General features: G+C 39.7%; 1 protein-coding gene across 13 annotated transcripts in view; it reads right to left on the bottom strand.

Moving 5' to 3' along the window:
- The window catches only part of EZH2 (enhancer of zeste 2 polycomb repressive complex 2 subunit), a 52,580-nt gene continuing 28,218 nt past the window's right edge, over positions 1–24,362 (bottom strand). For 10 of the 13 annotated variants that reach the window (XM_027784602.2, XM_055804918.1, XM_055804920.1 and 7 more), the window contains 15 exons: positions 22,884–23,027; positions 22,239–22,341; positions 21,495–21,658; positions 14,736–14,827; positions 13,520–13,760; positions 12,931–13,100; positions 12,452–12,546; positions 5,746–5,786; positions 4,483–4,608; positions 3,912–4,090; positions 2,975–3,070; positions 2,279–2,360; positions 1,357–1,437; positions 1,156–1,240; positions 1–344 (listed from right to left, as the gene is read on the bottom strand). In XM_027784602.2, the coding sequence (XP_027640403.1) occupies positions 284–344; positions 1,156–1,240; positions 1,357–1,437; positions 2,279–2,360; positions 2,975–3,070; positions 3,912–4,090; positions 4,483–4,608; positions 5,746–5,786; positions 12,452–12,546; positions 12,931–13,100; positions 13,520–13,760; positions 14,736–14,827; positions 21,495–21,658; positions 22,239–22,341; positions 22,884–23,027 (1,760 nt within the window). In that variant the 3' untranslated portion in view covers positions 1–283. The remainder of the gene's footprint in view (positions 345–1,155; positions 1,241–1,356; positions 1,438–2,278; positions 2,361–2,974; positions 3,071–3,911; positions 4,091–4,482; positions 4,609–5,745; positions 5,787–12,451; positions 12,547–12,930; positions 13,101–13,519; positions 13,761–14,735; positions 14,828–21,494; positions 21,659–22,238; positions 22,342–22,883; positions 23,028–24,362) is intronic. The other 3 variants (XM_013298056.3, XM_055804919.1, XM_055804921.1) reach the window with 1 other exon arrangement.

Below are 24,362 nucleotides of genomic sequence, written 5' to 3'. Positions count from 1 at the left end.
TCCAGTAAAAATGAAGAAGTTCAAGTATCCTTTATTCAAGGTTGAAAAATGTACCACACCACATTATTGCAAAAGTTCATAGGTACAAAACACTTTGCAGCTGGTGAGAAGGCAATAAAAAGTTGTCTTTTTTTTTTAAATTTGTTACTATAAATTACTGTTACAGTACTTTGCAAATACAGAATTTCAAATTGCATCATTTTAATTTTTCTAAAATTGCCCACAGTACTAGAAATTCCTGAAGATAAGGCAGCTGTTTGTTTAAAAGAAGAGGTAGCTGGTGTCAAGGGATTTCCATTTCTCTTTCAATGCCCACATACTTGAGGGCATCAGCTTGGCTATATCTGAAATTAAAAAATAAGACCAAAAATAAAAACCAGTAACACTGAACACTTCTGCTTTGTTGTTCTGACCTAACAGAACAGCACCACAGCCTGGAATACCATCATATTTAGATCTCCCATAGTTTCCTCACCAGCTGGGGCATGTATTCCTTGTGGAAGTTTGCAGATGCAGAACAATGCTGACTATCCAAGAAACTGCTTTTGGAGAAGTCTGACCAAAAGGCAACAAACCACTAAAATTCTACACTTTTTTTTTTATTATTTTTTTTTTGCCTTGAATCTCACAATGCTAAAGTTCATTTGAGCTTGAGCTAGTGGAAAGCAGCTGCATTTCTCAAGGTTGGCTTACTCAGCAGCATCGCTGCTCAGCTGGATTTTCTTCAAGTGAGATGCTTTTAGAAGAAAGTATGAACACAATCTTACACAAGACTAATTCTTGTCCATTTCTGAATGATGGGAGAGATTACCTTTATTGGTACCTAGGAAACCTACCAGAGAAAGTTTAATACGTGGGTCTGCCTGGAAAAGTTGTGCAGGTCTGTCCCCACCTGTCACTAAACTTTTCTCTATACCAGCTGCTGTTGCAATTTTGTAAGGTTCTTAACCAGTTGGTTTGCTCAAGTCAGTCTTAACTATGGTATCTGGCTTAAAAAAAAAAAAAAAAAAATATATATGCCAGGGACTGCTTCTCAGCTGCCGAGACACGAGGCTGTAAGGAGGCAGGCACAATAATTAATCTTGAGCTGGACAGAAATACTGAAAGCTAATCCAGTCTGCAATAGGAAGAAATTACAAAAATCCATCCACCAACCTGTAGTCAAAAAACAGTTCTTCACCAGTCTGAATGGCTCTTTTAGCAAATATTCCTATTCTGTGATCACCATTCACCATCATAACTGTTTTAAAGAAATTCAAAACATATGTTAACACAAATACTGGTAAAACGTGTATTCTAAATAAGTATCCCACAACATTTCACACATTGCTAAAAGCAAGTAAATTTAAAACTTACCTTTTGCATAGCAGTTGGGATTTACTGAATGGTTTGCAAACCTAATTTTGTTGCCCTTGCGTGTTGCATCAACCACAAAATCTAAGGGGAGGGAAAAAAACAAACAAAACCCACACGTGATGGATAGGTCACCTACAAACAAATTTTTGTGTTTAATACCTGCTGTGCTTGGATTTTAGCAGCTGGAAAAGATAACTGCAAGCTTCGCACATGGAAGTACGTACTGGCACATCATCCTACAACAGCTTTATTGTTCTGCACGATGCCAGATACCCCTGCTGTGCTTTCCATTTATCTCCTGCTACAGTGGCACTACCTTAGTTTCTCATTTGAAGCTTCTCTACATTTATTCCATAAGAACAAGTACCATAAATATGCTAAGTCAACATTGAAAAAAAGCAGCTTTTTTCCCCTCCTTTCAAGTATTTTCTGGTATTTCACACTTCGTGCACTGCAGCCTGTACTTTTCACTTCAAGTGGCGTAGCCACATGCCACCTATCTGTGTGTCTTCCCCCCCACCCCACCCCCCGCCCCTGACACAAAATAACCATCGTAGCTTACTGCTAATTTAAGTCACAGTAAAATTCTTTCAGACAACACCTAGCAAACCTTTTAAATTCTTTAGGCTACTTAATGCTTTCCTGTAATTTTACTCCATGAAATTCTACTTCTACTCATCTTGTCTAGTTAGCTTGTGTAATAAGCTGTGTCACCACTGCCTACTACCACTGCCAGCAGACTGGCATCTGCTAGGGGGTGACTGGCCATCAATATTAGGAATCCATGCACTGCTCAGAAGATAGGCAAAAGAAAAAAATTTCTCAGCGTTACTTGCTGCCTGCAAAAGAACCGTGCTGAACAAAATAGCAACCATACGTATTTTTACTTATGCGGCAAGGGTTGTGGCTAATACATACATACCATTATTCAAGTTAAACAGAAAGCTGCACATGTATTTGTCGTATACTTTTCCTCTTCTGTCTGCCTCATCCTGAGAAATAATCTGAAAGAAATAGTACTTGTAAAACTGACCACCTCTTCCCCTTTGTAACTGTAGCAGCTAAAGGTCAAAAAACGTAGACATTCTGAGAGAAATGTGGATTTTTCTATTCTCTGGGACCGAAAATATTACCAAACATAAAGTACTGTTTTCAGCAAGCATTCTGCACTTATCAAACCACCATGGTTTGTTCTTAGCACAAATAAGTTCTTGCAGAGCAGAAGGAAAGCAAGAATCACTTCTCATGTCAAGATCAAGACTGCATACCTGATTCGGGGTTTTATTACTATAGAACATAATTTGGTGAAAGTGCCCACTGAATTGTAGCACTATACTAAATGATTTTGCACACAATCTCTGCCACGTCTGAACTGAAATTACATCCAAGAGAAAAACTGACATTCCAGCCTCTCATTCTCACAAGAACCTATGTCAAATTTCTGGTGACATTTCAACTGCCTGGCCTCTGGGTCTGGGGCCTCCGACAGCAGCGCCTGTGTACTTCAATCACCTCTCTCTGTCTAAGCATGATACCGAGCGAGACAATCCCTTGGTCCCTAGCCAAGATGCAGCCTCACCAATTAAGCTCACACATAACAACTGTTCTCCACCCTTACCTCACCACAGTATTCAGAGATGAATTCATTCTTCTGTACAGGATCTTTGATGAAAATTCCCCAGCCTGCCACATCTGAAGGTGCCAAGAGCAAGTGCTGTGGGAGAGGGGGGGGGGGGGGAAGTTTAGACATGCCTGGCTTGGATTTAGGGTTTTTTTCATTTTGTTTTTAATTGTATCACTTAATGAAATGTATGCCGGGACTCCAGGAGAGAAGGCAAACATGGATTCTTCTAATTATCAAATGCACACTAAAATTACAGCTTGTGGATCAGAATTGTACGCGAAAGAAAAACCATGTAAAATACTTGAAAACCAGTAAAAGTACTAGTCTAACCTTGAAACAAAGGTGTTACATGAAGACATATGCGCTAAGGCCTTCAAACTGGAAAGGTCTGCAGACAGGAGCCCACTACTGATCAGCTCAGTATTTGACTGAACAAGTTTGTGAAAAGATGGTCTGAAGCAGAAATAAACTTTACTGGTTTATTTATTTAACAGAGCTGGATGGACTTTTGCACTGTTTTCAGTAGATGGTATACAAAGTTTGCATGTTAGAATCAAACACTGAAGAAAGAAATAGCCAGTATCTGTGTCTCAGCCAAACTTCCTTATGCTGATCCAGGGAAAGACTCATGAGTTACCACTTTAAAACAGCAGCCGCCTATTTGCAAGTTACAAGCAAAACCTGCACAGGGAAAAGGAGATCATCTGTTGCAGTGTCACACTGAAACCACGAATTGGTACATGATGAAATGTACACAGAGCTTAAGAGCAGCACAGAAGCATGCTAACCTAAGTGACAGCTACCTCCCTTTTGTTTTTCTTTTCCTGTTTGACAGCATGAAGACAAAGAAATTCCATTCTCCGGCATGAAAATATAAAAAACACCTCAAAACCAAGGCAAGAGGCATGTAGTTGTACAGCTAGCTACATACTTTTTTGGATCCTCTCTGAATGCTGCAGTTCTTGCAAGAAACATTTTTGCTGTCCCAGTGGTCAGCTGCTCCACATGTTAAGCAGAGGTCAGGATCACATTCGCGTACAGCTAGGTAACACGGACACTGCTTAGTGTTGCATTGTGCTTTACAACGACATCCAGGAAACCTGTTTTGGCCTACAGTGGGATAGATGGAAAACAGAAAGGGCAATTATGAAAAAAGTACATTGTAAAATTAAGACTGTGCAAATTATAGCAGATCAGAATATTAAAAAAACCCCAAACTATAGCCACTGATATCTAAGACATTCGGAAGTACTGTAAATTCTTTCCTTCCCTGATTTTACTTTAGTCTTCCTCAATTTTAAGCCTGCAGACTATTTCTGCCTTCATTCAATGGCTCATTAAAAGGAACAAATTAAACTGAGCATGTGCTCCCTTCTCACACCATTTGACACAATTTGCTGCTCCTGCGGACGATGCCTGCAGTACACACAGACTGCTAGCACAGAGTTAGAGGTTGGGGCAGTGAAGGGAATTTATAGATAGCTTTTAAATGTTTTACTTACATTCTGAGCTGCACTGACAAAACTTCTCACAGAAGTTTTGAGCAATTACACATGGGCATGAGCTATCACAAGGCTGACGTGGATGATCACATGGCTGATAGTTGTAAACATGATTCGATGACCCATCTGAATAAAAATAGCAACATTTTGTAAAGTTGAAAGGTGCAAACAAACAAGATGCAGTTCCCTTCACTCTTTGAAGCACAAATGCCCTTTTAGTCATTTAACTAAGAAAACCCCAAAAACGAACAAAAACCCCCCCAAACCTATGATGAGTGGGGTTAAAATCAAGACACCAAACCAGAACTGTAACGTTAGTTAGGTGTTTGTCACCATTAGTTGCCTGCATCCTAGTGCACTTCATTCTTCCCATTACTCAGCTGCTTCAAGGAATCGGAGCTGAAAAGTGTTTACTGTGGAAAACTGAAATACGAAACTACAATGGTATAATTCCCTATGTGAACGTGTTCTAGAATAACACTGAGATTATTCAGCAAAGTAAATTTGCTCAAATACCCAACGTAATTCTTACCCTAGAGCAACAGTCAACTTTCAAACAGGCAGACTGGCAAAATAACACCTGGTCATTATACCACTGTGCTTTCCCAAATCAATTTTCCAATACAGACAATGCTAATGTTTTATAGGCAAGGAGGGACTATTGGGGGCAAGTTTAGAGCTTTACCTAACGAGCAGCTAGGAGAATTCAGTGCTATGTAAATTACACATGCTGTTAATACTCCTGAGCTTGTGTTGTGTTTGCATGTATTTGTAAAAATGCTCAAGTTAGCAATCAGCAACCAAAAAAGGACACACACACAAACTCATCAATTATTTATGTTGCTAGAAGTCCCAACCACTCTCAACAAATTTTCAGATAACTATTTCTAAAATAAACTGGTTTTTTAAAAAAACAAATGCCGCTTTTTACTGCAGCTCCTATTGTTAATAACATTTTTATCTGTACTTCAATGAGGCCATACTGAAAAGATTGCAAATTCAGCCTCCTCCCCTTTTCATTCAATTATACAGAGTTCTTCGAGTTACATAACCCAAACAGTACCTTTTTGTCCCTACAATATCTGTAATGAGAGCTTACTTTTTTTCTTTTTATTCCCCCTATAATCTGTAGCTCCCCATGAAATGTATATAATGGCCTAACATTAGGAAGAAAAAGAACCCAAAACCCCAAAAAACAAAACCAAAAATGCAATAGTAGGATCTTAAAAATTCAGGACATAAATTGAATGGAAAGATGCTAACCCTTTTTCAGCTGTATCTTTCTGCAATGAGCAGCCCACAACCTGCAAAAACACAAAACAAACACAAAAAGGTTGACAGGAACTCCTCCTGCAGTGGGCTGGGAAAGGGAGCTGCACCCACACTTGAATGAAAACGGGAAAGCCGCTGGTACTGTGAACACCTGCGAGCTGCACACCAACCAGAAGTGGTTGCAGCAGAACCACCCTGTCCCAGGCTCCTGCAGCTGACAAGATCGACGCTCCACCGGCTGCTCCCTCCCCCTCCCCATACGATTCCGCTAGTCCCAGAATTGTACAGGCGAGCAGCCCCCCCCCCCCCGCCTCCAGCCCAGGCTAAAGAGATGCTTAAATGCAGATGGCCTTGAAAGAAAACCTGCAAAGAGGAGGCTGCTGGAGCTACTTCTAAGCAGGCAGCAGCAGCATTGGAAGGAAGGATGTGGAATTGCAGATAGGGAGGAACATGTCTAAATGGGGGAGTGAAGGTCTGTCACATTGTACCACATTGGTGGCTTCTCAGAGATCGCAGCCAGGTAACAACCTTCATGTGCTGAGCTCCCAAGTGTATAAGAGCAGGGATCGCATCTGTCTGGCACAGCCACATTGATGCGGCCTCAGATTTCTTCTGGTTGGATGGACTTTTCCCAGTTTGTTCTACCCACTGGTACTGTGCTAAGCCTCTTCCCTTCTACTTCAAAGTCTGTACGCCTTCATGTCCTTAGGGTTTTCCTCCAGTGTCCTTTTTCCCCATTAGCTTTGCTAAGCACTCCATTTGCAGGAAACAGTGTTTTTATTGTGTGGTTGTTTGTTGGTTTTTGTTTGTTTTTAATAACATCATGCTTTTGGTTACGGTAACATATCTCACTATAAAGTTCTTGCAAGTTACAATTACCCCTTTTATTTTGTATCCATGTCAGATTGCAAGTTCTTTGTGCAGGAAATGTCTACTAATCCTTGAAAAGCTGTGTCACACACAATTGAGCAAAAACACCTGTCTTGACCTTTGGTACCAAAAAAGAAAACCAGACTTAAATTTCAGTAGCCTTAAAATTAAAAGGAAAAATCAGTAGGTTTAGTTTTACTTCAAATCTATGCATTTTAGTTAGCACTTGAATTTCAGTGAACAAACTGTAAGAAATTTAGAAAGCTTATACTTCTTGAGCTTTCTTAGTGTATGATCTAGCAATGTTAAGAGAATATGGGAGAAGCCTCATTCCCTGACCAAAGAATACACTGCTAGCTGCACCTAGCAACCTCATTTTCTGGGCAGATGTACTTAGCAGTCCAAAATACTGGTGAACACTATACTCAAAAATCCCCAGCACAGGACACTTAGAAAGCTATCCTGCCTTTCAGTGAATACAACACTCAGAAAAATGTATCTCCTGCTGTAACTACTTAAATAGAACTTTTTAACTGCTACTTCTTTCATAAAAGCATGGTATCAACTTCTACTTTAACTGAATGATGTGCTGGCCCCACCACCACATACAAACACTTTGTGTAAACAAGGTTCTTTGTGCAATTGCCCTTTCAAAGCTTTCTAACTTAAGTCAGACTGAAGTGCTCAACAGCCAGCTCGGCACCCCCACAGGTTAGGAGCCCACAGAAGCAGGCTTGTCCAGGTAACTGAGGCTGAGGGAAAGGAACAAGCCCAAAGACTAATCAGTGTTACAGAGCACTATAATGAATAGATAACGTTCCTATTAAGTATGACTCGTTCTAGAAAAAAAGGCTACCAACATTTATTTATGAATTATGAGATGCTGACTCTTTGAAGACAGTTCCTATATAACTGAAAGAAGGAAAACAGTTTTGACTTATACTACTGTAAGGCACATCAAACTGCTTTTCTTTTTTGTCTGGCTGGTATTCAGCAAATGTAACACATACCGTATTTTTGAACGGCTCTTTCACAGAAGTTTGTCTGTCAGCCCAAGACAGTAAGACCTGGCATACCAATCCCTTAAAAGCTTTCTGTGGACAGACTTCTTCAAACCTCATTTCATTAGCAATTAGTATGATTTCTCCCCCACACCCCAGGTAAGCACTATCTTAATACTTTAAAAGTAAAATGCCACTTGCTGACTAGTTGCCAGCTGAGACTTCTTGGTTTCCATGGGAAAGTATAGACTGTATAGACAAGGTTACCTGAATATGACAAGGATTGCCACCATCAATAAAACATTAATACTAACAACTCAAACCAAATAGAGAATTGAACACGTTGCCACACATGGCAAAGGCTTAGCCACTCTTGTAACAGAGAGTGGTCTCACAGGAGGGAGAGAACCTAGCAAGAAAGGAGCTGGAGACATCAAGTACAAGCATGAATTGTGGTGAATGACAGAAAACACCATGAAGTAAGCTGCCAACACTGACCAGTTCAACAGAAGGTTTGATTAGCACAATTTCGGCTTGTAACTTTCAAAAACTGCCACAAAGCACGGCAAATTAATGCAGAAAGCTGAAGCCTGAATGAGTTTCATACTAAAGGTGGACTAATTGATCTATCTGCCCTATAATCTGCTATCTTAACCAGAAACAAGAGGCAAGATGTGGTCCCATGCACCAAGAAGCAAAGGTAATGAAAAGACAGAAAGCTGAGAAAGCCCTCACAACTTGAAGCTTCATTAAAAAAAAAAAAAAAAAAAAAAAAAAAAAAGGCAAATTGAAAAGTCAGTAGCAGATTTCCAAGCAGGTGGATTTGTACATCTGGCTGCTGACATCTGCAGGATAGCCAGCTTAGAAAACAAGTGTTTCCAGAAGCATTATGATCAGAGCTGTCAAAAATATTGTTCTTCTCTGCTAACAACCTACTAGGTTTTGCCAGAGTTTTAAGGAGGCACTACTATCATCAGGCAGCAGAAACACATTCTTTGGAAAAAGCTACACTCACATTTCTTTCTCTGCACAGGGATACTCTGCTACCAGAAACAGCACTGAAATTCAAAATACGTGCCAATTATGTCAATATATGTAGTTAAGTCTTTGTAGTGATTGATATTTCTGGCATCACTCAAAGACTTCTCTTCAGTCTCCTAAATCCTATTTTATCCACAGCCTCCCTGCCACTCTAAGACACAGCCTTCCAACCAGGTGGGACATAACAATCCATGTCAATGCCTCAGCTGCACCTTTTGCCTGGTAACAGTAAAACTTTAAATCCCTATAAAAAGGCACCCAGAACTCTAGGCAGAGCCACATAAGCTGTTCAATACAGGCATACTGAGCAACCAGCTCATAGTCCAGGAGAAAACAGTGACTTGCTGCTCCACTTAGAAGTGCACAAACCTATGGAGCCGAATGGGACCCACCCACCAAGCTGGCGGAGGAGCTTGCCAAGCCCCTTTCCATCATTTATCAGCAGTTCTGGCTAACCAGGGAGGTCCCAGCAGACTGGAGGTTAGCCAGTGTGACGCTCAACAACAAGAAGGGCTGGAGGAGGATCCAGGGAACTGCAGCCCTGTCAGCCTGACCTCGGTGCCAGGGAAGGTTACAGAGCAGATCACCCTGAGTGCCATCACAAGGCATGTGCAGGACAGCCGGGGGTCAGGCCCAGCCAGGACGGGTTTATGAATGCCAGGCCCTGCCTGATGAACCTGGTCTCCTTCTACAACAAGATGACCCACCCAGTGGACGAGGCAGTGTCTACCTGGGCACTGACACCATCTCCCACGGCATCTCCTGGAGAACCTGGCTGCTCCTGGCCGGGCCAGGGCACTCTGCACGGGGTTAGGAGCTGCCTGGAGGGCCGAGCCCAGAGCGCAGTGGGGAATGGAGCTCCATCCCACTGGCGCCGGGCACAGGGGGTGTCCCCAGGGCTCGGTGGCAGGGCCAGTCCTGATCAACATCTTCACCGATGGTGCAGACGAGGGGATGGAGCACACCCTCCATCAGTTGGCAGCGGACACCAAGCTGGGCAGGAGCGTTGATCTGCTGGGGGGCAGAGGGCTCTGCAGGGGCTGGGCAGGCCAGGCCAAGGGCCCGAGGCCAGTGGCGTGAGGGTCACAAGGGCTTGGTGCTGGGCCCTGCCCTGGGTCACACCAGCCCCAGGAGCTGCAGGTGGGGGGCAGGGGCTGGGGAGCTGCCGGTGGGAAAGGGCCTGGGCGGTGGCCAGCAGCATCCTGGCCTGTAACAGAAACAGCGTGGCCAGCAGGGCCAGGGCAGTGCCCATCCCCCTGTAAGCGGCACTGGTGGGGCTGCTCCTGGAATCCTGTGTTCAGTGTTGGGCCCCTCACTGCAAGAAAGACACAGAGGGGCTGGAGCATGCCCAGAGATGGGCAGGGGGCTGGGGAAGGGGCTGGGGCACAAGGCTGATGGGGAGCAGCTGAGGGAGCTGGGGGGATTCAGCCTGGAGAGAAGGCGGCTCAGGGGGGACCTTCTCGCTCTTTACAACTGCCTGACAGGGGCTGTAGGCGGGGGGGGGGGCGGTGGTCCCTTCTCCCAGGTAACAAGCGACAGAACAAGAGGAAACAACCTCAAATTGCATCAGGGGAGGTTTAGATTGGACATTAGGAGACATTTCTTCACTGAAAGGGTGCTCAAGCACTGGGACAGGCTGCCCAGGGAGGTGGTGGAATCAACATTCCTGAAGGTGTTCAAAAAAATGCATAAATGTGGTGCTTAGGGATACTGTTTAGTGGTGGACTTGGCAGTCCTCGATTAACAGTTGGTCTTAACCTTAAAGGTCTTTTCCAACCTAAATGATACTATGGGCACCAAGATTGCATGGGAAATAGGTAAAGTCTTGTAAGCAAATCTGCTATCAAATCAGTTACAAGAGGGCATTAAAAGCAGCCTTCTGCTGCTGCTCTTCTCTGGCGTGAGTGCTGCTTTTGCTCAAAGGCTGTTTGCCACACATACACACGGAAAACCTGTGGACCAGGTTCACAGTGGAAAAGCGCAAACAGGACAGAAGGGCCTTCCTGGCTCTAGGGCTGAATTTACTCCAGGAGTAAACAAATTCAACTCAAAGAAATATAAGAAAAGACTTCCAGGTGGTTTTCCCAATTGCTAGTTGCAGGACATCTTTAGGGAGTGCTCAGATTACAGTAGTATGTAGGCGGGCTAAAAGGTTTTCCTGTCTTAAAAGCCTACTGCACATAGAAGAATGGAGACAGCTTGATTGCCACATATTCTGTGAAATCAAATTAAAAAAAAAATAATCTCCTTCCTTCAGTGAGAGTTAAAAGAATTAAAAGGCATTTCAGAACTAAATGGCTAGCATAAAAGTTTTTATATTGGCAACTAGTAAGAACAAAACATCAAGAAACCCCATAAAATGATATGTGATTTTATTTACTTGGGGAAAAAAACCTACTCAATAAAAAAAAAAAAAAAAGTCTCAAACTCCTCCAAAACAATGTCAGCCTGGTAACCACACAATCCATTTCAGCTTCAAAATGCATTTGAGTCTTATAGTTGCTCTTTTCAAACAGATGTAGTGGCATCATTTTCATAGCTATTTGCAAGAATCTGAAAGCAAGCTAATTCCCAAATGCATATTCCAAACTTGCACTATGGCTACTAACTCCAGATTCAAACACACAAGCCCATGAAATGCCCCAAAACTTGAAAACTGTGCCTAGAGCATTAAATCAATAGTTTTGCTGAAAACAGAATCTCTTCCAGATGCTTGCTGAATCTTTTCCTAGCTCACATCAGCTGCCTCTATGCTACAAAGCAGAAACATTCTACTCCACATCAACAGTATCTCTGAGCCAGTATCAAGAATTTCACTAAGCCTGAAAATAATAAACAGACAAGCTAAGACAAGAATTGATGGGAGAAGAACTGGAAGAACAAACTTAGGGAAAATAAGGAAAGCTAAAGGGAGAAATGGGAAACTTCATGGAAAAAAAGTGTACTTATTGCTTGCAGAAAGAAATGTTCTCACTAGTTTTCAGTTAGCTTTTTACCTCCCACGTTTTTACCCCGGAAATAAAAATAATCAATGCAGGGTCGCATTTTCAAACCTCAGGATTCTCAAAGAAAAATGCATTTCACTGACAGTAGCCACCAAGTTTACAATTTCAACAGAAATTGTTTCAGGTGGTCCTTGGGGCTCCAGCAAAAAGCTTGATTTTGACCTTTGTTGTAGCTTCACTTCAAATAATAACTTGTTAACCTATTTTTTCAGCTGGAGTTCTAGTTGATAATGAAGCTGGGGTGCTACAAAGGAACATTCAGTCTCTCAAAGAAAAAAAAAAAAGGCAATCCTACTAGTTTGCTACATTTTTCCTTGTCATCTGAATCTTAATGTAATACACTTCACCATAAAACCCCCATAAGTTTTAATTTACAAAATACCATATAACGATTATTGAATCCCATTATAACATTTTTAAATGTACTGCTTATTGCTGTAAACAAAATTATACCACAATATCTTGAATTTTATAACAAGCTGTGTAGAGTATTTCTAATCTAAACTTAGTTTGACGACTTGCAACAATACACCTACAAGAATGTGGCTGTTAAAGAGGTTAAAAAGAAGGGAGAGGGGAAGAGAAGAGGAAGGTTATAATTGCCAATGTGGTAAGACTTTTGTCTGAAACCAAACCACCTTTTTGTTTTATTGCTGCAAGTTTTGGTTTGGGAAGCAAAAGGAGAAGAGTTGCGTGACTTTTCCTCTAAAATACTTTCTGTTCTTATCCCCTGTATCTTCAATTTATTGTTATGCTAAGGTTATTTAGTAACAGATTTACCTGTGTTTCCTTTTCTTCTTTCTGGGAGGAGTATCAACATCTTCAGCAGGGACTGGAGCAATAATACTAGATTCCTTTACTCTAAACTCATACACCTAACAAGAGATACCATAATACATCCACGATAAATCTCTCACTAGTAGAAGGTTGCTCATTTTCTAAGTTAGTATGATTTCCTCCAACCAACAACTTACAGATTATATCCAGTCATAGTCTCTTTTCAATACATTTAAAAGTTGATTATTTTTGTCATTTAAGAACAGATAGTCTAATTTAAACCTCCTGTCAATGTAATTTAAAAACAGTTTTAAAACTAACTTTTATATATTTGTGGCATGAATTCTGGATCATAGCATTCTTGGGAAAACCAAGAAAATGAATTCATTTTCTGTTTTGGTAATCAATACTAGTATTTCTATACTTCAGTTTTAAAAGTAAAATGCTATCTATCATCCCTAGTAAGTAGATTCCCTTCTTACCTGCCTGCATGTTTTGGTCCCAATCAGTCTGGCAATTGCACAGAAGTTGTCATAGTAGGTGCCAATAAGAACTCTAAACATAGAGGCTTCTGCACCACTCCATTCCACATTCTCTGGGGGCTCAATATTTGGCTTCATCTTTATCGGTGTTTGACACCTAGAATTTGCTTCTGTAATAAATTGAGAGTATGGGTCAATGTAAGGCTATGTTTCAAAAACTTTACACAGCCCTTAAAAATGGCAAATTACTAACTGTAGTTAAAATATCCCAGGTTTTTGTTGTTTCTTATTTAAGTGCCACACAAAACAGCAATTTTCACATACCTCTTAACGAAGGTAAAAATTAGGTAACAGTAGCTATTGAAATTATATGATCTCACCTCTATAAAGAAATCTAGACAATCTGGAAGTTTTCTTATAGGGTCCTATTTGATTAAACTCGTATTATTACTCAGTCTTTTCACTCAGTTCCATACATGCCAAATACCTGGTTTCTACAATCGCATGGCCCAACCTTTTGCTTATTTTATTATTTTTATCCTCTCAAGCACTGTAGCTAATTGAATAAAGAAGCATTGACTAGCCTTACCAGAGGAACTGGATGTTTCATCTTTCTTTTCTTCTTCTTCTTTATCATTGTTTTCTCCTCCAGTTTCAGTTCCAGCTTCTCTATCGCTATCTGTGTCTTTTGATTCCAATACATTTATTGTCGGCGTGCTGGGTCTGCTGGTGTTGTTTGGAAGCCTTCCCCTTCGGCGGCCACCTGGGCGCTTTGGTGGTGTCTTTATACGCTCAGCAGTCAAGGCAGCTGCAAATTCCTTTGCACCTTCCTAAACACAAAACATGCAAATTTTCAGTAAAGGAATTAGAAAGTGTTTTCACCTATGATCAGGGACTGAGGGAGAACACATTCTACCTGCATGCTGTATAACTGCATTATTCTACAAATTAATCATGCACACACAAATTTGAGTTAAATGTACTTTAACCATGAGCATATGTACTTTTGATGCTATCGTGAAAAAAATCTGCATTTACTTATGAAGTACTTATGTCGGTATTTCAGTTATACTTTTGTTTTGGCTACCAAAGGAAAAATAATTCCATAGGAAGTTCCTATCTTCCTAGATGACAGAAAAGGAATGAGAATTTCCCACAGAGGATATCCTTCAAAATACAATACTTCTTGTAAGTGGCGCTTAAACAATACACATTCTGCACTTTTTTAAAATGCAATCAATCACTCATGATTTTTCACTCATAATTGTTTTCTAGTGGAAAGGGGTATGACAACACATAGCAAGTTTTTAAATTGGAAAATTACATGGTTTCTCGTATTAAAAAAATCAGGGGATGTATGAGGGAGATTTGAAATTACATTACTAAGGATTTCACCTTATTAATTTCCATCCTTTGTTTCTTAACAGCACAAATACTGGATGGAATTCGCCTCCAGCAAACTAAAAAAAACTCTATAATGTTTACTTGTGATGCAACTTGCGAAACAGCTAAGTCTGTAGTTTTTTGACAAGACCAGACACAATAGCAGCAATGTTTTATTAGGTGATAATAATCCTTCTTCCCTACAAATATCAGGCTACATCTAATAAGAGCTAAAACTATTCCTACTTAGGTGATTGAAAGTTAACTTCTTTCACACAAACTGAAGATAAGATCATAGACTGCGAGTAGCCCACAAGGATATGCAGTATCATAGATCCAGCATGTTCTTACACTAAGTGTAGCTTGCTATACTGCAGCTAGCGCTAGCACTTAGTGAATTCTAACATATGAAATTATCTTACCAGATGTTGATAACAGTGCGGTCCACAAGGCTTATTATCTAATGCTGTTTCTGTATTCTTTCGTTTATAAGTATTAGGAGTTGCATGGAATGCTGTTAAATCAAAACATCACATTTGTAAGCTTTAATACAAAAAATACATTAAATACCTAACCTCAAACAGTATCTAAAACACAAGGTTTACCAAGACTTCACTAAAATCAGAATAAAAATGATAACAAATGGAAAAAAAAAACCTGCAAAATAAACCCCGTCTAGTGACATCTGACTTACCACTTTAACACACAGAGACAGCACAGGGGTAAGTTTCACATATGCCCGTTTACATCAGTGAAGATATCACCACATTTGTTTCATGTATCAAGGAAGACTTACTATATCTCCTTTCCCCACAAACAGAACAGACTTTACTTCTGTTACCGTATTAAAAAGAATTATTCAGGGCTTCACCTAATAATGTGTGATCATCTCTCAATGCATAAAATTCAGGTGTTCAATTTCTATCTTGTCAAAAAAATCCAACCCCACATACTTTGGAAAAGTAATAGACCCACTTTTCCTTCTTGTTAGTGAGAAGGACGCACAAGCGATTTTACTCTATTAGTTTATCAGCACTCCAACTAAGCTGTCAGGTGATAAGAGTTCAGTTCCTACATCCCAGCTGCAGGGTAAAAATAAGTTAGCATCGCACAGTCACTATGGATCAGAACAACGACAATTAAGTCTGCGACTTGCAGAGAAGTGTCTGCTCATGTACCTGACAGACTGTATAGCTCTGTATAAGCTGCAGAAGGGTGACTCTGAATGGAGCAGAGCCAGGCACATTAGAGATGCAACACAAGCACCTTCATAACAGCATGGCAGTTTCCTACACATTCCTTTAGCCAGAGCTCATCTCTACCAACTTTCTGCCCAAGCCATCCCTGCCTCACAGCAGGATGTTTTCAGAGACTGACTTTCCCAGCTTTGCTGAAGTCTTGGGAACTCTTTCATATCCCTTACTGTCCTGGTTCCGGCTGGGATAGAGTTAATCTTCTTAGTAGCTGGTACACTGCTGTGTTTTGGATTTAGGATAAGAATAATGTTGATAACACATTGAAGTTTTAGTAGTTGCTAAGCACTGTTTACACTAACTCAAGGACTTTTCAGCTTCTCATACCACCCCACCAGCAAGTAGGCTGGCAGGGACAAGAAGCTGGGAGGAGACACAGCCAGGACAGCTGACCCAAACTGGCCAAAGTGATATTCCATACCATATGACATCATGCTCAGTATATAAATTAGGGAGAAAGCTGGCTGGAGGCCACTGCTCGGGAACTGGCTGGGCATCAGTTGACAGGTGGCAAGCAATTGCGTTGTGTGTCACCTTGTTTTATGCATTCTAATTCTTTTATCATTATTATTTTCCCTTCCATTTCTGTCCTATTAAACTGTCTTTATCTCAACCATGAATTTCACTTTCCCCCCATCCCACTGGGGTGGGGGTGGGGAGCGAGCAGGCAGCTGTGTGGTGTTTAGCTACCTGCTGGGTTAAACCACACTACCTTAACTGAAGCCTGGAAAACATGCAGCTAGATTCTCACCAGAACTCATATACTCATGTTTCCAGATTACACTAGGAGCTTTTTGAAATACCATGCTTAGTTTTCTGCAATTCTCTTTTAAAAGAAATTTCTTCATTCTCAAGGAACAAAATTTTCTGGGTTTAATATACAGATATCTATCTATCTATCAATAGTTTTCCCCCCTAAAAAGTATACAACTGCAAGGAACAAAACTGGAGAATGCACTCAAGTTAAAAAAAACAAAGCAAAAAACCAACAAAAAAAACCCCACCAACACTCAGTGCTACCTGTGGGCTTCCTAACGCTACAAAAGACACCAATCTGAAAATGCATGATTCCCAAGCACTTCAAAAGCACTTACACTGTGGTTTTACCACAGTTCAAGCTAGGCAACCATAACTAGCAGTTAAGTTTTTCAACACTCAGTGAATAAGAAGTGCTAATGTTCAAACTGAAAGAAGAAATCCCTCTCCTCTATCCCCTATTAATCTGTAAGGGCTGTTCTGTACCAGCCCACACACATCTTTCTCCTTCAACAAGCCACCACCATAGGCTTTCCTACTCATCTGGTTTCTAGACCGATTTCTAAACAAGGCTTCTCTTCGTAATAGTTCACTACACTTTCAAGACTGAACCTTTTGAATGCAGTCCCTTCCCTTTTAAAGAATGTGGGCACAGCTCACGTAGGCCTTCACAGAAAGTTTTTAAAAGCAAATCTCATTTCAGTGATCTGGTTTGCAGCATAGCTTCACAAGCACTTGTTTTGGCACCAGTGGGGAAGGTGACCAGTCGTGGTGAGCACTTTAAGAGAGCTTCTCTGATGAAACCACTCATCTTGGAACCATCACTTCATGCTCCCCTCCCATAATGGTGATCAAATCATAAATTGTACAATGCCTGTATTAATGACAGGAGCACATGGGAACCTCAAGGAAGCAATGTATTCTTCCAAAGCTTTCTTAAAAAGCTATAAACAATAGAAAAGTATCACTAATTAAATATTGCATCACTTTCTCCAGAGAAATATATTACATTTTATAAATCAGAAAACAAAAAAGCTTTGATTTTCCATGTATGATATATAGATACATAAAAATTATTTACAAGAAAGTACAGAAATGTAAATTGTGCTTATTATTGCTATCAGCACTCTTTCTTCACCCACATTCCAGTTAAAAGCTTTTACATGGTATGTCACTTCTCATATGTTTTACATATCGTTGAAGTGTTCATACATTCTGTAGGTAAAATATGTTAAATAACAAAGAAACCTTGCAATGTAATTACAAGTTATTCTACCTTATCCCAGATTTTTAGAAAGGAAGAGATGATGGCTGCTCCCCACCCAAAAGTGGAGGGGAAACCCCCCCCATTTTTCAACAATGCATCTTTAAATTTGCACAGTATACCATTTCATTCATTCAGGGTTTTGGGTTTGGTGGGGGTTTTTTGGTTGTTTTTTTGGTTTTTTCTCATGTAACTGTTTTACCCTCTCTCCATACCACAAGGAAAATAATTTTGCAATGACACAAAAAAAACCCCATTAAATCATTTGCAAGCCATGATCTGTATCAGACTGCTGCAATTCACAGAAATCAAAACTATTCTTTTTACATTGCTTGCAGATGCAAACACTCTCTCAATTTCATCTGTGCAAGGTCCTAAAATGAGGTTGGGTTTTTTAAATTGTTTGCCTTTAGACGATGAAGAAATGTTTAGTTTGAAATGCAGTGAAACAAATCAACATTTGACTTCTTAAACCAGCGAGACCTCAAAAATATGCTTTATCTGGTACTCCATATTCGAATCATATATCTTGTATCCCACTATTTCAAAAACACTCAACATAGTGTAGTACTGATAATTATAGTCAGAATCTACCACTGCTGTTGTGAGGTAATTTTTGGAAGGCTTGTTACAAAGAAAAGACCCAAGAAAAACATAAAAATGCTTGTATAGCTGTATTATGAATCTTGCAAATATCAGCAGTGAATTATTTACAAAAAAATCAAAGACGACTTTGTAGAATTTCCTAAATAACTAAACTCTGTATTTCTTCAATAATCTCCTTAAGAAAGTCATTCTAAAACTGCTTCACTGAGCATGTTTTCTGTCTTTGAGATTTATTACCTGCCTCATCCCCAGTGGGCTCAATTCTCATATTTTTCATAATGTGAAAGTACACAGGCAACAGTTTAGCCTGAAATGTACATTTGCTTCACAGTCAAGCTATTTGGGAAATTCTCCCTACCTGATATTTTTCCTTCTTCTAAATTCTTTGTTAGTCCAGACATTTAGGCATAATTCCTTGCTGTCAGCAAATGAAGTCGGTACACAAGTTTTTTCAGTAATGTCATCACCTGCACATAAAGGGATTGCCAGGTCGTCAAGGGGACTTGACACGTAAAAATCTAATGATAACTTTTCTAATATTTAACTCAAATGTTCTAGAACAGAGATTTGAAACGCCATAAAATAAGGCTAATCTTAACAAAAATGGATTCCGAGAGGGGGAATTACAAAAATCAAACCCAGACCTAATAGAATTCCTGGTTGGTTTTGTTTTTTTTTTTATTCTCTATGCCTTCTCTGGAGATGTGCACCTTTTGAAGTACAAATCTGATCACTGCAGTCCACCATGCTACCAAAGTAATTCATCAAAAGTCATGTGCAGAAGCCAGAACACCATTCTATTTTTTAAAAAAGTTCAATTATTAAATTGTTGCAGAGAGACACTCAGCCTTCCAATAACCAGAGTAGTATTTTTTTTTGATGAGTTACTTATTCCCAGCAATGAGTCTGGTGGATTTTGACAATCTTAAAATTCCACAGAAAGCAAAAAGGTCATACAGCTGACACTGTCAGTTTTTAACAGATAACTTCTTAGCTCTAGACAGACACACAGAGAGACAGACACACAGAAAGAAAACAATCTCTTCCTTTGGTGTTACTATAGACAAAAGCAGAAGGAAGCAATGCATCCAAAGCAGTGACCAGTCATTGTAGAGGTGGGATTTAGGTATGTCTCAGGGAACAGGGTCTGAAGCATCAGTTTACTACATTCAGTGTGCAGTCTGAAGGCTACACAGTGAATGTGTAAATCAAGCTTCAAGAGATCCCTTTGCAACAATCAAGTATCAAACATAATTTTTATCAGTGACAATGCATGTGCTGCATAAACTCATGAAAAGCATTATCATAACTGGTAATTTCACACTCCATCTTGACACAAAAGTACATCTTTAATGCCTCCACGGTGGAAGCGTTATTCTTCCTTCTTTCTGCTATGGCCCTGAAAACTTGATGAGATGACATAAGGTTTGGGCCTTTTTAAGTACTAAGTATGGTTTAAAAATGAAGCCTTGGACATGGAACACTTTGGAAAGAATATTGACTTGTTTAAGGCACTTATCAAAAAATCACCAGCGAAAAGAACTTGAGTTGGTGCCTCAAAACCATGGACTGCTAATACCAGGTTCCCCAGAGTAACAAGTAACAAAATGTGGTCTGTGGATCCTTTCAGTTCTACTTCTAACAATCTGCAAAAATGACGATGAAAGGCAAATCTATATAAACTATGTAAGTAATCAAATATGTGTGTATTGTAGAGGAGCACATATCTTCACTAGAAAACTCCCACAAGTTTATAAAATTAGTGAGAAAAATGGCCTAAACCCACTGCTGCATAAGTACCTAAAGCCTTCTGGGGTGCTACAAGAAAAAGTTTGTTCTCACTATGTCTGGACAATGCTTTCTTGTTGACTTAAAAACCAAAATCCTTTTGAAGAAGTAAAACCAGACTGACACTCAATCTCCTTGATAGACTATTCAGAGTGTCAAGAACTCATTAAACCACTGCCAGATGAATGCATTTGCCAAGAGGTAGCATACAGCTTTGCTTCCCTGTCCTACAGACTAAGGCTGCACTCAATGCTTCTTGGAATGAGTCATCTAAGCGACTAAGATAATCCTAAACAAAACCTACAGCTTCACAGAACACACCATGTTGAAGCTGGCTGGACAAGGCAGCAAGCTGCAGAAACTTACTGTTCTTAAACATTATTCAGAAGCAAGAGCTTCTTTCTTTGTATTTTCAGGCAAGGCCTGCCAACAGAATGCAAGAAAGTGAAACCAACAGACCTAACTCCAAAAGCCACAAATACTGAAGAAACTAGGAACAGGAAAAGCTTCCCCTCTCCCCACCATCTGAGAACAACCCCAGTTCCTCCTGAAACTGAAAGGCAACTAAGGGATACTACAAAGCAGCAGCACTGTGTAAAACCTTCAGTGTGAAGTACAAATACAGGCAGACTGCATGTGTGCTGGATGAGGAGCTGCTGACAAAGCGCAAAGATTTCCCAACAAACATGCATGCACACTCACAGTGGGACATGCAAATAAACAGTTAAGTCAAAAGAGAATTAATTTGAAATAGAAGGCATCATAGTATTAACTGCAAGTCAAAACCATTTCACATTTGACTGTTAGGTTCCCTTTACATTTGGCTCAGTTGTCAGAGAAAACTGTCTCAAGTAGCACTTCAGAGTCTCTCTTACTCTTCACACCTTGCAAATGGAAACGAGCTTCATTGCCAATGCTCTTGTTAAATCCTGCCCCCAAAAGAATGGGGCAACATGAAAACAATTCACTGGAAAGCATACCGCAATTTCTAAAACTCAACTGTCAGAAACAATTCTTCTTCAAATCACCAGGTGCATGTGAAGTGGCTAGAAAGTAACCTGAGAGAATAAGAGTTGGATATTCATTCTCCCTGCCGGAAAATTAAGCCAGTCTGATGAATAACTGTGTATTTTTATGGAGAAATATATTCCATTCTCCATGCACAAACTGAGAAAGTGTAACACAAAAACAGCAGTAGAAAACAACATAGTTTTCTTGAAGACTATAAAAAGAGAAGTAACATTATAGGTTGGTCCAAGCCAGGAATTCTATATGAATTCCTAAATGCAAAAAGGATAACAAACTACCCCAAACAGGTGCATTCAGGTTTCTGAGGTGTAGTTTTCACTGCAAAATGATGTCAGTATGGACAGGTTGTTCTAGTAAACTTTAGCGATATTCTTGCTTTCATTTTTCTTCTCTCTCCTTCCTCCTGTATTGCATCTCATGGTACTTTTAGGTTTCCTGACTTGCAAAAAATAGAAGATATACAAGCACACTATAACTGTACTTACGATGTAAGAAGCAATCATACTTAAAACAGCGTCTACAGAAGAGTGTGTGAAAAGAGTGCAGGCTTTGCTCCCTCTGAACAGATTTAGCATTTGGTCCATCTATGTTTGGTGTGCATTCAGGAGGAAGAGCTCCAGGAAGCTGCTGCTCAGTGAGTTCTTTGTATCTTAAAAGAAAGAAATAGAAGTTATTTACTCAGTATATTTTAAAAAAGTAATTTCTGATTCCAGTACCGCTCTGCATTTTCAGTGACAAGTTAAAAAAATATATTAAGAAATACGTGCCAGCTAGAAATGTTAATCTGTCAATGATGCAACAAGTTATTAGTGCCATACTCATTGATACAAATGTGAAATTGGCTAGGAAAGAATGCATTTACTTTCTGGACCGTCATCTCCTCATATACATTACTCACTATTACTCGCTAACTCCAATAAGGAGACTTTTATTTTTTTTTCTAACAGAAGCTGTTATTTTACCACCTCAAAAACCCAATGTGGATTATTAAACACATACAAGCCCCCAGTATTTTCAGTAGTTTGAAAGGAAGGCTAATAAACACCTCTGTATTGTTTGACTCTGTGGGAACAGCCAATTTCCTTCAAGTAGCACTTGCAGAAGTTACACAATTGCCACAGAACCTAGATGCAAAGGGGACCATTCCTAATCAAAAAGTATTTAATGAAGCGAAGGAATCTTTGTTTCATAAAGCAACACAGCAATATATCTTAAGGAATACTTCTTACTTCTCTTTCAATTCTTCGGCTGTACCCTTGTCTGGAAACATTGAGGAAATGGCTTCAAATATCTTGTCAGAAGGAAATCTTCGAGGTGGGTGGCTTTCTTTCTCTGTCAAAGAAGCAAAAAATTTGGAAAGCAAAAAAAATTATATTTCTGCTCCTTCGCTACTTCAAGGAGGTGTTCAGAGAAAGGGGGACTTCGCCAAAATCCTAATAAAAAAAAGAAGCAAAGGTTTTTATTTCTAAGTTACAGACAACTTAAACTGCATTAAGTGATCTTTCCTGCTGAGAGAACTCCACTAGTAAAATTTGGAGAAACCATTATTTCACCAGCAGATGGAGATGGCAATTCAGAACCGCCTACTTTAGAATGGTATTTCATTTTCTGAGTACCAAAGCATTTATTAGACAGATCTTGACTGATTTTTGGAGCATTTCACTGTCTCAGTATGCAGATAAACAAAAACCGGCAGAAGTGCCTTTCATAGTATTATCTGTACAACTCCTGAACTAAATGGAAAAGGAAATGATGAAGAAAATTATGCTACTTTAGACCTGAAAACTGTCTAGTAGAAGGGTTTGAACAAATTTATCGAGTCATTAAGGAAAAGGGGTATTGTTTTAATTTCTGAAGTCTGCAGACAGACATACCCATCCTGTTACCTTCCCGATCTTTTTGCTTGTCATCTCTTTCATCAGGATTGTCATCTCCATCATCATCATCTTCATCATCACTATATTGACCAAGTGCATTGACCAGCTCAACAAATATTTCATCATTGATAAATCCACATTCTGAAATTCAGCAAAATTGGGAGTGAACATAAAAGCACAAGGTGTATATGAAGTATTCTTAATCCTCCCTATACCTGAATTATGGCCAATGCTGTAGTTTATGAATAACAGTCCTGTATTTTTCATGTCTTAGTTTCAAGTTATGAACTGAGAAGAGTTAAAAATACTCAGTATTTATTTCTTAGACTGACAACAGGGGAACTTGTTGAAACTTTTCTTTTCCTGACTCACTGTGCTTCATACCAGCAGACATAAATAAATCTCTCTTCCTTGGAAGATAAAATTACTTGCTAGCTAGACGATTTAAGAGATTTTATGCCAGAATCCCAATTCCAACACGGTTGAGTTAAGCCAGCCTGGAAATGCATGCAAACAGTCTATGAAGCTATCCTTGGATAGCTAGGGAATCTCCAGAGAGATTTTTTTGGTTGGTAGTTCCATAGCATCCACTTCCCCACTACAGACCCCACTGGCAAGCTGATAAAAAAGAAAACAGTTATATTTTAAAAAATCAAGAGAAAACTGAAGGATACAATGCTGCATATATCTGCTTATTAGCTTAGATTCTGCTGTAAAATTCAGAGGGCAGCGCAGACAATACGGCATTTCTGCAGAGAGGAACATCGTAGTTAGCGTTGACAGAGACTGCTGCTGTTTTTCAAAAAATAACTGTGAACTGAGTGAGGACTGTAGTGCCAATCACCATCCTTTTGAGCCTAGCCTGGGATTGGATGTCAAACAATAACTTGAAGGAAACTAATAGTTTTATTCCTAAGTAGACAAGGCATGGTACTTCATTTGGATGTTTTAAACACAGCTTAACATACACAAGTTAGTACTGAATTTCTCTTCCAAAAGTGCAATTACAGAGCTAGCTGACAATCCTGACTCCTGCATGGGAATGCCTCTGGATTTCAGATTCCCACAGCACTTACATTTAATTACAGTCACACAAGAATACTAGTTACTGGGAGACTAAAAAAAAAATAAAAATAAGTCTTTCTGCTTTTGACATATAGTTTTGAAGGAACTATAACAGTAATTGTCGTCATAAACTTGAACCTCAAGACTACGAAACAAGATTAATTTTAAATCTAGACTGATTTAATAATAAATGAAATCAATATTTCATTTACTAGTAACGTCACTATTTTGACATAACGCGTTCTCCGACAGGGATGTCAGCAATCCGTAAATCTGTACAAATATCCAAAGGCAAAACCCCATGTAACATTTCATGTTCCTCATGAAATATAATGTCCTTAGGATAGCTGGTGCCTTTAACACGACTGAGGTAGGATTGAGTAGCATTTATTACTGAGTCGCAAGCTTAAC

Source organism: Falco peregrinus, chromosome 5 (assembly GCF_023634155.1).
Source record: "Falco peregrinus isolate bFalPer1 chromosome 5, bFalPer1.pri, whole genome shotgun sequence".
NCBI classification, from domain to species: domain Eukaryota; kingdom Metazoa; phylum Chordata; class Aves; order Falconiformes; family Falconidae; genus Falco; species Falco peregrinus.
Note: the sequence above shows the minus strand (reverse complement) of the source record. Positions and strands in the feature narration are given on the sequence as shown.